The sequence below is a fragment of the Notolepis coatsorum genome, assembly GCF_963971535.1.
Source record: "Notolepis coatsorum genome assembly, chromosome: 4".
Lineage (NCBI taxonomy): Eukaryota > Metazoa > Chordata > Actinopteri > Aulopiformes > Paralepididae > Notolepis > Notolepis coatsorum.
Window position 1 is genome coordinate 60,999,434 of NC_140168.1, and position 11,746 is coordinate 61,011,179.

At 45.6% G+C, this 11,746-nt stretch overlaps 1 protein-coding gene across 2 annotated transcripts; it reads right to left on the reverse strand.

Annotated features, from left to right (window-relative positions):
- Nucleotides 1-7,651: 7,651 nt before the first annotated feature.
- Nucleotides 7,652-11,453, reverse strand: oxsm (3-oxoacyl-ACP synthase, mitochondrial). 2 transcript variants are annotated; one of them, XM_084312747.1, is made up of 3 exons: nucleotides 11,352-11,453; nucleotides 9,403-10,424; nucleotides 7,652-8,585 (listed from the first exon to the last, which is right to left on the reverse strand). In XM_084312747.1, exons 2-3 carry the CDS (start codon nucleotides 10,404-10,406, stop codon nucleotides 8,183-8,185), a joined length of 1,407 nt encoding a protein of 468 aa, XP_084168873.1. In that variant the 5' UTR covers nucleotides 10,407-10,424; nucleotides 11,352-11,453; the 3' UTR covers nucleotides 7,652-8,182. The 2 variants fall into 2 exon arrangements, with proteins under 2 accessions (XP_084168873.1, XP_084168872.1); XM_084312746.1 differs by lacking the exon at nucleotides 11,352-11,453 and adding an exon at nucleotides 11,190-11,286.
- Nucleotides 11,454-11,746: the final 293 nt, after the last annotated feature.

The window sequence follows — 11,746 nt, forward strand, 5'->3', positions numbered from 1 at the left end:
ACCCCAGAGGTGTTGGGGACCACAGGCCTGTGGTCATCCACACACAGTCCATCTCACAGGTCTCTTCATATAAATATCTTGGGATTTTTGTCGATAACACACTAACCTGGAACACCCATGTAGATAGCCTGTGTAGCAGACTACAACAACGACTGCACTTTCGACGTCGCCTTAGAATGCATGGTGTAGATAAAAAATGTATGTTACTTTTCTACCAATCTGTATTAGAGAGTCTCATCAGATACGGTATTACAGCTTGGTTTGGTAACCTGTCTGTACAATTAAAGTCCAAACTGGTCCGTCTGATGCAGATTGCATGGAAGATCATAGGGGTGAAAGGTCACCCATCCCTGCAGTCTATTTTTGAACAGGCTACTTACTCTAAGGCAAGCCAATAGAATAGTCTCGGACCCCTCCCATGTCGTACATGCCGAGTATGAGCTACTGCCCTCTGGGAGGAGGTTTAGAGTTCCACGCTCTAGACTAAATAGGTTTAAAAACTCCTTTATTCCGATCTCAGTTAAACTTTTAAATAGTGCCAGATAAAGGGCAACTATCGAATAACGGATATTTGGTTGTTATATTATCGTGTATACTATAATATTATAATATTATATTATTTGTGTATACTATTCTAATGTGGTGTTGCCAGACATCCTGCTGTGCAGGTACTTTACTGTATCTTTTATATTGTGTATCTCCTCTGTTTGGAGTCAGTTGTGTTGTGTCATGTCTGTATGTATGTGTCTGTGGCTGTAGTGGGTGTAAGCCCAAGACAAATTTCCCAGCTGATGGGACAATAAAGTGACTCTTGACTCTTGATTTATGACATACAGATAATACAGTACTGATTGAGTTTGGGACTATGAGCTGACCTACAACCGTTTGTAATCATCTCAAACACGGGGCTCCAGAGAGCTGATAGAGAGGGACATGTCCAAAATGTATGATGGTGGCTCCTGATTACACCGATAGCATCTTGGATCAATGTCTGGAAAGATTCAGGATAGTCTGGATTTGGTCCAGTGTACCCTATAAAGAATCTTACCCAGTGTCTAGCACAGTGTGATGAATGATGTACTCTATCCAAGATAGCCCCCCATGCCCTGTCATCAATCTCCTCCTCTAGGTCCTTGGATTATACATAGTCATTCACAACTCTGACGTACAAAAGTACAAAAAGTTTGTTGTACATCACAGAGAGAGAGAGAGAGAGAGAGAGAGAGAGAGAGAGAGAGAGAGAGAGAGAGAGAGAGAGAGAGAGAGAGAGAGAGAGAGAGAGAGAGAGAGAGAGAGAGAGAGAGAGAGAGAGAGGGAGAGAGTGTGTAGAACAAGCACTGTGCCCGGTATAATCCCTGTGTAGATAGAGCTTTCCTGTATAGCCGAAGACAAAATAAATCTTGTGGAGTCTCGTTCATCTTTGTCAAATAATTTCAAATGAAAAGAAACAATGAATAATTTATCTATTCATTAGCAGAGGATGACATCCAGAGGAGTTAATACAACATAATCTCTAAAAATGGCCTTGAGATGAGGATATTCCCAGTCATTAATTTTCCGTGTCTCAAGTCACATCTGCTTTTAAATTCGGTCCCGACTCTCTACAGCTATTCATCAACCGCACCAATGAGAGGTGAGGCTAGATCTATGCTATGGCTACCAGTGTGTTTGCATTATAGACCCTTTCATAAACATTCTTGCCACACGTTTAATTCCTATTGTAGAGTCCAAGCTGCTTCCCTAGCAATGGAATACATCAATCATACACTGGTGCCTATACAAATGTCTGCCACGCGGCAATGGAGAAACACGCAGTACTGTACGAAGTTATCTCAGTGTGAACTTAAAGGGAACATAAGGACATAAGAGTTTCCAAATTACCTCTCAAGCCCCCCCCCCAACAACAACAACAACAACAACAACAACAACAACAACAACAACAACAACAACAACAACACAATAATTGTGTATGTCCTCCATTCTTGGTTATTGTTGTTGTTCTTCCTCAGAAAAAGAAAGAAAACAGATGGTTGCTAACGCTTTGGAGAGGGGTGGGGGGAACAGTTGTAATAATAATACATTTGATTTATATAGCGCTTTTCAATAACCCAAAGATGCTGACAATAAGCAAAACAAAGAAAAGAGAAAAATAGAACCACAGGGAAACAAACAACAGTATGAATACACAAGACATAAAACCATGAGTAACAAGCCAGTAGGGGAACAATCAGGAAAGTAAGGGAAACCGAGGGGAGGGGCAGGAGATGGAGAGAAAGTAGGGAAGGGGAAAGGGAGGTGGTAGGTTGGAGGAGGGTGGTTATGGGTAGGGAAGGTTGTATGCTTGGGAGAACAGGTCGGTTTTGAGTCGGGATTTAAAGGTGGAGAGTGAAGGATAGTCTCTGATGGTCTGAGGGAGGGTGTTCCAAAGTCGGGGTGCAGCTCGTGAGAATGCTTGGTCACCAAAACGTTTTAGTTGGTGAGGGAAGCAGTGGAAGAGGACCGGAGGGATCGGTTGGGGTGGTAGGGGAGAAGGAGGTCAGTCAGATAGTGGGGGGCCAGGCTATGGAGGGCTTTGAAGGTGAGGAGTAGTCATTTAAAGTGAATGCGTTCCTTAATCGGGAGCCAGTGGAGAGAGTGGAGTGTCTGTCCTGTTCCCTGGTGGGATAGTTGAACCCATTAGATAATGTCCCTTTGTCCCCACTTAACCTTGCCTCTCCGTCTCCGTCTCAGGGTCTGCTCCACTGCAGTTTTATATTGACTGTAATGTCAGTGAAGTCAACGGCCGAACATGGGCCAAATCGAGGCAACAGAACAAGGTTACCAATCGACAGCCAACTAGAGGCATGGTCAGATTACACCACTAGGGGGCTCCTGGGCAATACTTGTGGTAGGGCATTTTGTTCATTTGCATAAATGTCAACACTGGAAGCATTGCTGAGGTCTTAGACCACTGCACTTCCGCGTTACATTGAGCTCATGGGGAGAGAGACGGGGGGGGGGGGGGGGTATTGATAAACCAGATCTCTGGACAATCCAGAGAGAATCCGTGGTAAATCTGTGCATGCAGAGTTGGGGAGTAGGTGCGAAAAATCCAACTGAGATGATGCAATTACGGTAATACAAGAACCCTATGGCTCTCTCAGGGCCTTTGGTGGACTGGGGCCCCAGGCCATTTGACTGGTATGAGTGGTATGACCAGTATGAGCGGTCAGACAACATCCCTACATCACCATAACACATGACTGGGCTGTGGAAGTCAACGGTCTGGTAGGTGGATATACTGCAACTAATTTACTTGTCACAAGAGAACTGAAGAAATGTGTGTTTCTTGAGGTGGATACAGGAAGAATGGTATAGAGCAGCAAGGTGTCTCTTTGGGATCTACTGCCACCTGCTGGTGCCCTATATTGTATTACAAGTGTTCATAAATAAATGCAAAGAATATTATCCATGTTAACCTGAGCACTTCACAATTGATTAGTGAATACTTGTTCAGTGTAATTGTTATTTTTAACTTAGACCTTTTAAATTGGGCCCAAAAATTAAAGCCAGGCCTGACTTGAGCCAGTCAAGGTCTATTCTTAAGCAATCCTGTACGTCACATGCATTTTAGGAGCCCAATCCTGATTAAAACCTGACTAATTTTCTGTAGAAACGGTATGCTACAAAACAAATTACAAGCATGAGGCATTTTCATTTGACTTTTAATAAATTAATTCCAATCTTACATGTAGTCTGAACTGTACTGTACAGGGTTTCCTTTTTTCAGCGTCTTCACTTAATAATAATAATAATAATAATAATAATAATAATAATAATAATAATAATAATAATAATAATAATAATAATAATAATAATTAATAATCATTTCACTGATCGCTTTAGTATTGAGAAACACTGTGCTGCCTCTTCTCACCAGGCTACAATACAATCCAATGAGGCAAGTGCTTTAACCCTCAAAAAACACCATAGTCCTTTTCCAAAACAGGAAGGTCACAGTTTAATCAGACGTGTCTTCATATTATCTAGTGGGGGAAATGGTTGCAAACAGTCATATCGAACATTATAATGAGTTTCATAGACCTTGTGCTATCCAAGTTGACCAGTTACATTTGATACGAGGTAAGAACATATCTTCAGTAGAATTCTAAACAATAAAAGAGAGACCCTGTGAGACCCTACAAGACCCGACCTTAACCCAATGTGAGTGGGGTCAACCTGGGCGTAGAGTCTACACGTCCACTGCACTTAAAGATTCCACACTGGGCCTTAAAATAACAGCATGACCACCAGTGTCAACGTTCCAGAGAGACCACACAACATAACGCTTGTCTGATTCCATCAGATCGCGGCGAGACACAGCGAGGCATTCGTGCCACCGAATCCAAACGAGTTGGTGAGGGCGATCCGCCGGTCCCGGGGGGCCTCCTACCGCTGCACCGTGCGGGGCACGTAGTTCAGGTCGAAGTCCGGCTCGGTGCGGTCCAGGTTGAGAGTGGGCGGCAGCACTCCGTGGTAACAGGCCAGGGCGGTGAAGGCTGCTTCCAGGGCCCCCGCCGCCCCCAGCAGATGCCCCGTTGCCCCCTTGGTGGAGGAGATGGCCAGGTGGCGGGCGTGTTCCCCAAAGTCTCTTGGCGGCTGCGTTTTCGGCGGCGTCCCCTAGCGGGGTGGAGGTGGCGTGTGCGTTCACGTACGTCACGTCTGCCGGCTCCACGCCTGCATCTCTGAGGGCTGCCGACCTGCAGAGACGGTAAAGACCACAACCAACCGTGAAACTTTGAAAATAAATATCTTAGGTTCACAGAATAAACACCATGCTTTCATATGTAAATTGTAGTTTATACGACAGATACAGCCACAATGACATGTTGCAAACAACATGCCCGTTGTGTTTTGCCACAGTATTTAACCAACTAGGTCATCACCTGTCCTTGGAGCAGGTTGCCACACATAGGGGGTAAAGTGCCCTTGTTCAGAACCTCCCAAAGGAACCTGCGGTCCTAATTTCACTCACCATGTTCAGCTGGTTTAAGCCTATTATTTCTCCATATCTCAGCAGGACTGTGTTTCTTTCTGTGGTGTCACAAGTGTGAGTTACCTGAAGGCTCCATCTCCATCGGCAGTGGGTGCGATGATGTGGCTGGCGTCCCCCGACAGTCCGTAGCCCAGGACCTCAGCATAGATCCTGGCGCCCCTCTCCGTGGGAGTCAGATAGTGGGGGGCCAGGCTATGGAGGGCTTTGAAGGTGAGGAGTAGTCATTTAAAGTGAATGCGTTCCTTAATCGGGAGCCAGTGGAGAGAGTGGAGTGTCTGTCCTGTTCCCTGGTGGGATAGTTGAACCCATTAGATAATGTCCCTTTGTCCCCACTTAACCTTGCCTCTACGTCTCCGTCTCAGGGTCTGCTCCACTGCACTTTTATATTGACTGTAATGTCAGTGAAGTCAACGGCCGAACATGGGCCAAATCGAGGCAACAGAACAAGGTTACCAATCGACAGCCAACTCTCCACTTGCACAATCTGAATGTAGCCATTTCCGGCTGACTTCCGGTTGCCAATAGCACTTCCTGTCCCATCCAAATACATTGGTTTTAGCTACTTTTCTCCCCTTATTTAAACAACTTTGTCGTCACAGAGAGGCAATGAAACGTTTGTATTATTATAGTATAGAATGTATTTAATAAGCAAACGTTTGTCAGCAGGGTTTTTGGGCTGTATTTCATGTAAAAACGTTTACTGTTAGTTTCCTTGCTCAGCCAGCATTAGCTAACCGAAGCTAGTGGTTAAACAGGCCGGATTAGCTTTGAGCTAACTATCTTTCCCGACCCATGTATTCATTCCATTCTAAACATAACGTTAGTTTACAAAACATGACCCGTCTATATAACGTTGAGGAACAAATTATATAGACGGGTAATGTTTTGAACAACTAACGTTACGTTTAGAATGGAATGCATCGGCAAAGATCCGTTAGCTCAAAGCTATTCCGGCCAGTTTATCAACTTCCTGTCATTTAGAAATATGGTTTTATAGTGAAAATCATTACCAAAACATCCGGAAAAACCAAACGGGAGCATTATAGACGGTCATACAAATGTACAAATGCTATAAGGTGGCAATAAATGCACTATAAACAATACTTTATGCATCGGCAAAGATCCTTAGCTCAAAGCTATTAAGGCTAATGCTGGCTAACAAGAGGCTAGCGCAAGAAACGACGCCGCAAAGTATTGTTTATAGTGCATTTCTTGCCACCTTATAGCATTTGTACATTTGTATGACCGTCTATAATGCTCCCGTTAGGTTTTTCCGGACGTTTTGGTAATGATTTTCACTATAAAATCATATTTCTAAATGACAGGAAGTTGATTAACTGGCCGGAATAGCTTTGAGCTAACTATCTTTCCCGACCCATGTATTCATTCCATTCTAAACATAACGTTAGTTTACAAAACATGACCTGTCTATATAACGTTGAGGAACAAATTATATAGACGGGTAATGTTTTGAACAACTAACGTTACATTTAGAATGGAATGAATACATGGGTCGGGAAAGATAGTTAGCTCAAAGCTAATCCGGCCTGTTTAACCACTAGCTTCGGTTAGCTAATGCTGGCTGAGCAAGGAAACTAACAGTAAACGTTTTTACATGAAATACAGCCCAAAAACCCTGCTGACAAACGTTTGCTTATTAAATACATTCTATACTATAATAATACAAACGTTTCATTGCCTCTCTGTGACGACAAAGTTGTTTAAATAAGGGGAGAAAAGTAGCTAAAACCAATGTATTTGGATGGGACAGGAAGTGCTATTGGCAACCGGAAGTCAGCCGGAAATGGCTACATTCAGATTGTGCAAGTGGAGAACTAGAGGCATGGTCAGATTACACCACTAGGGGGCTCCTGGGCAATACTTGTGGTGGGGGTTGATAAACCTAGATCTCTGGACAATCCAGAGAGACTCCGTGGGAAATCTGCGCATGCAGAGTTGGGGAGTAGGTGCGAAAAATCCAACTGAGATGATGCAATTACGGTAATATAAGAACCCTGTGGCTCTCTCAGGGCCTTTGGTGGTATGAGTGGTATGACCAGTATGAGCGGTCAGACAACATCCCTACATCACCATAACACATGACTGGGCTGTGGAAGTCAACGGTCTGGTAGGTGGATATACTGCAACTAACTTACTTGTAACAAGAGAACTGAAGAAATGTGTTTCTTGAGGTGGATACAAGAAGAATGGTATAGAGCAGCAAGGTGTCTCTTTGGGATCTACCGCCACCTGCTGGTGCCCTATATTGTATTACAAGTGTTCATAAATAAATGCAAAGAATATTATCCATGTTAACCTGAGCACTTCACAATTGATTAGTGAATACTTGTTCAGTGTAATTGTTAACTTAGACCTTTTAAATTGGGCCCAAAAATTAAAGCCAGGCCTGACTTGAGCCAGTCAAGGTCTATTCTTAAGCAATCCTGTACGTCACATGCATTTTAAGAGCCCAATCCTGATTAAAACCTGACTAATAACCAATTTTCTGTAGAAATGGTGTGCTACAAAACAAATTACAAGCATGAGGCATTTTCATTTGACTTTTAATAAATTAATTCCAATCTTACATGTAGTCTGAACTGTACTGTACAGGGTTTCCTTTTTTCAGCGTCTTCACTTAATAATAATAATAATAATAATTAATAATAATTTCACTGATCGCTTTAGTATTGAGAAACACTGTGCTGCCTCTTCTCACCAGGCTCCAATACAATCCAATGAGGCAAGTGCTTTAACCCTCAAAAAACACCATAGTCCTTTTCCAAAACAGGAAGGTCACAGTTTAATCAGACGTGTCTTCATATTATCTAGTGGGGGAAATGGTTGCAAACAGTCATATCGAACATTATGAGTTTCATAGACCTTGTGCTATCCAAGTTGACCAGTTACATTTGATACGAGGTAAGAACATATCTTCAGTAGAATTCTAAACAATAAAAGCGAAACCCTGTGAGACCCTACATTAAGACCCGACCTTAACCCAATGTGAGTGGGGTCAGCCTGGGCGTAGAGTCTACACGTCCACTGCACTTAAAGATTCCACACTGGGCCTTAAAATAACAGCATGACCACCACCAGTGTCAACGTTCCAGAGAGACCACACAACATAACGCTTGTCTGATTCGATCAGATCGCGGCGAGACACAGCGAGGCATTCGTGCCACCGAATCCAAACGAGTTGGTGAGGGCGATCCGCCGGTCCCGGGCCTCCCACCGCTGCGCCGTGCGGGGCACGTAGTTCAGGTCGAAGTCCGGCTCGGTGCGGTCCAGGTTGAGAGTGGGCGGCAGCACTCCGTGGTAACAGGCCAGGGCGGTGAAGGCTGCCTCCAGGGCCCCTGCCGCCCCCAGCAGATGCCCCGTTGCCCCCTTGGTGGAGGAGATGGCCAGGTGGCGGGCGTGTTCCCCGAAGAGTCTCTTGACGGCTGCGTTTTCGGCGGCGTCCCCTAGCGGGGTGGAGGTGGCGTGTGCGTTCACGTACGTCACGTCTGCCGGCTCCACGCCTGCATCTCTGAGGGCTGCCGACATGGACCTGCAGAGACGGGAAAGACCACAAACAACCGTGAAACTTTGAAAATAAATATCTTAGGTTCACAGAATAAACACCATGCTTTCATATGTAAATTGTAGTTTATACGACAGATACAGCCACAATGACATGTTGCAAACAACATGCCCGTCGTGTTGTGCCACAGTATTTAACCAACTAGGTCATCACCTGTCCTTGGAGCAGGTTGCCACACATAGGGGGTAAAGTGCCCTTGTTCAGAACCTCCCAAAGGAACCTGCGGTCCTAATTTCACTCACCATGTTCAGCTGGTTTAAGCCTATTAAACCAGCATGAACACACACACACACATGCTGCACACGCTCACACTCAACGGTCACTTTACACAATGAAAAGGTCACTTTAAAAACAAGAACGGGAGTGGTTCTTGTATAGTAAACAGATGGATATAGCAAGCTAGCATAAGGACACATAGTACAACTGTAGATTGTATAGTATAGCTTTGTATAGTGTACATAAGACCCAGTGCCTCATCCGTAGCTAACAGTGTATTGCACTATCGCAGGACCTTAGCATGTCTTACCATGCTTTTTGTAAAATGCATGTACATTATACCTGTTATGTCTTATTTTTATTACTTGTATTATTGCACAAATGTCTATTCTCATCCTATTCTTATTACTTGTATTATTGCACAATCGCTGCGGGCATGACCCCCCGCATTTCACTGTATGCTTGTATGCCGTGCCCGTGACAAATAAAACTCTTGACTTGACTTGATTATTTCTCCATATCTCAGCAGGACTGCGTTTCTTTCTGTGGTGTCACAAGTGTGAGTTACCTGAAGGCTCCATCTCCATCGGCAGTGGGTGCGGTGATGTGGCTGGCATCCCCCGACAGTCCGTAGCCCAGGACCTCAGCGTAGATCCTGGCGCCCCTCTCCGTGGCGTGGTCCATCTCCTCTAGCAGGAGCACCGCGGCCCCCTCGCCCATCACAAACCCCTCTCTCTCTGGGTGAAACGGCCGCGACGCCAGCTTGGGCTCGTCGTTCCATTTGGTCGCGAGGGCACGGGCCCTGGCGAAGCCCGCTATGGACAGAGGGCCCACGCAGGACTCCGTGCCGCCGGCGACCATGGCAACCGCGTCGCCGTGCGTGATGAACCTGGCGGCGTCACCGACAGCGTGGGCCCCCGTGGTGCAGGCCGTGGACACCGCGTGGTTGGGGCCCTTCAGCTTGTGTTTGATACTGATGTGCCCTGCGGCCATGTTGACGAGGATGCGGGGCACGAAGAACGGACTGACTTTGTTGTAGCCCCTGGTGTGGAAGGCAACGGCGGTGCGAGCAATTTCATCTAGCGACACCATGCCCATGCCCACGGCCACCCCGGTGCTCAGCTGTTCCTCTGGGGTTTCGGGGCACCACCCGGAGTCCTCCAGCGCCAGCCGGGCGGCTCCCAGTGCCATCACAGTGGCCGGCGCCATGCTACTCATCTCCCCGCGAGACACAAACCTCTCCTCCTTGAACTGCCCCTCCTCCTCTCCTCTGGGCACGAGCGCCGCCACTCGGCAGGGGACGGCCTTGTACTCCTCCGAGTCGAGGGCCACGATCCCACTCTCCCCTCGGATCAAACGGTCCCAGGGCAGCGCAGTGCCTGTGCCGAGGGGACAGACAAATCCTATGCCGGTAATGGCAACCCTTCTTCGAGGCACTCCGGAGGAATGGCGATAACGTCTCGAGTCTGGGGTCTGATAAGTACAGGCTCTTTTACTGAGGAGTGTTCTGAGACATCTGCTCTGGGACCTCAGGTGGAGCTTTGTCCAACAGGATATGGATACAGAGGTCATGTTTGGGTCTGGATACGCCTGTCAAGTTTGAGATGAGGATAAATATATTAGCAAAGCATGATGAATACAGCACTCTGCATGCACACGCACACACACGCACACACACACACACACACACACACACACACACACACACAGTCACACACAGAGCTTACACGTTAGCTAATGAATGAATGAATGAAAACTTTATTTAACAGATTGCAGAATGGGTACAATACAGTACGGCTCAATACATACAATTGTTAAGGGGATGCAGACCTGAGAAAGACGTTTGTCTTGTTTCCATCAGGGTCCCCCATTTTCAATTCATATAGACATTTATGACATACACAACATACATGACATTTATGGCATAGGGACATATAGGTATTTAGTACTGATACATTTGTGACATAAACGGTATTCCAATATACAGTACTGCTACCCCTAGATCCTGACAGATGAAGGGGAGGGGACTGTACATTAGGGGGGGTGGGTGGGTGGGAGAGAAATATACATACGGCGGGGAGGGAATATATACATGCGGTGTATATATCTAACTGACAATTCGCAGTGTGACACTGTTTTAGGCTGCTGGATGTCCGTGGAGAACCTGGTGGTTTGCACTCTGATTTAAGGCCAATCTCTTGTCTCTGTATTTCATTTAACCATCCCTGGAGACGTCAAAAATCCACCACATTAGTAGTTATAAAAATATCTCTCTATGACAAGGAGTAGGCAGGGAAACAAGGCAACAACACTCGTTATCTCCATATCAAAACCCGAATTAGAATTTTAACTTACCAGGCAACTAACTGGAAGTATTCTACAGGATTTCACCGATTTTCAAGTGTCAAAATTCACACACAGCCCGCTCGCGTCACAGTATGCATCCGATTCCCAGCCAGCAACTACGTAATAATTTAGCTCAATTACTGTTAACCTTGGGAATGCCTGTTTACTCACCTAGTAACGTCCTTACATTCATAGCCAAATGACAATTGAATCGATACCATAATACAAAAAACTCAAATACTTTTGGTGAATTCAATTGCATGGTAAAATACTTATTATTTACAGCAGTGGATTCTATTTTTAAAAGCTGCACTTATTCAGGCTTTGTTCAGACAGCCACTTTTAGGACCCCAAAGTGTCAACAGAGGCGGAAAAAGATATCTATGGGAAAAACCGCGTGATTTCTTTCCGTAGCCTATGTTTGCGAAGACGCTCTCTGATTGGCTAGCCGCGTACAGCGAAGACCCTCTCTGATTGGTTTAGCGCTGAAGGGTCTCTTCCGCCTTGTACATATAGTGGTTATGCTTTGGCCCTCTTTCGAAGTGGGTTATGCTTAGAGTTAGGGT

Coding starts and splice junctions, on each gene's coding strand:
- oxsm (XM_084312747.1), bottom strand. CDS start 10,406: ATGACCTCTGTATCCATATCCTGTTGGACAAAGCTCCACCTGAGGTCC. Junction 8,586..9,402: donor GATGGAGATGGAGCCTTCAG/GTAACTCACACT, acceptor CCGTCTCTGCAG/GTCCATGTCGGCAGCCCTCA.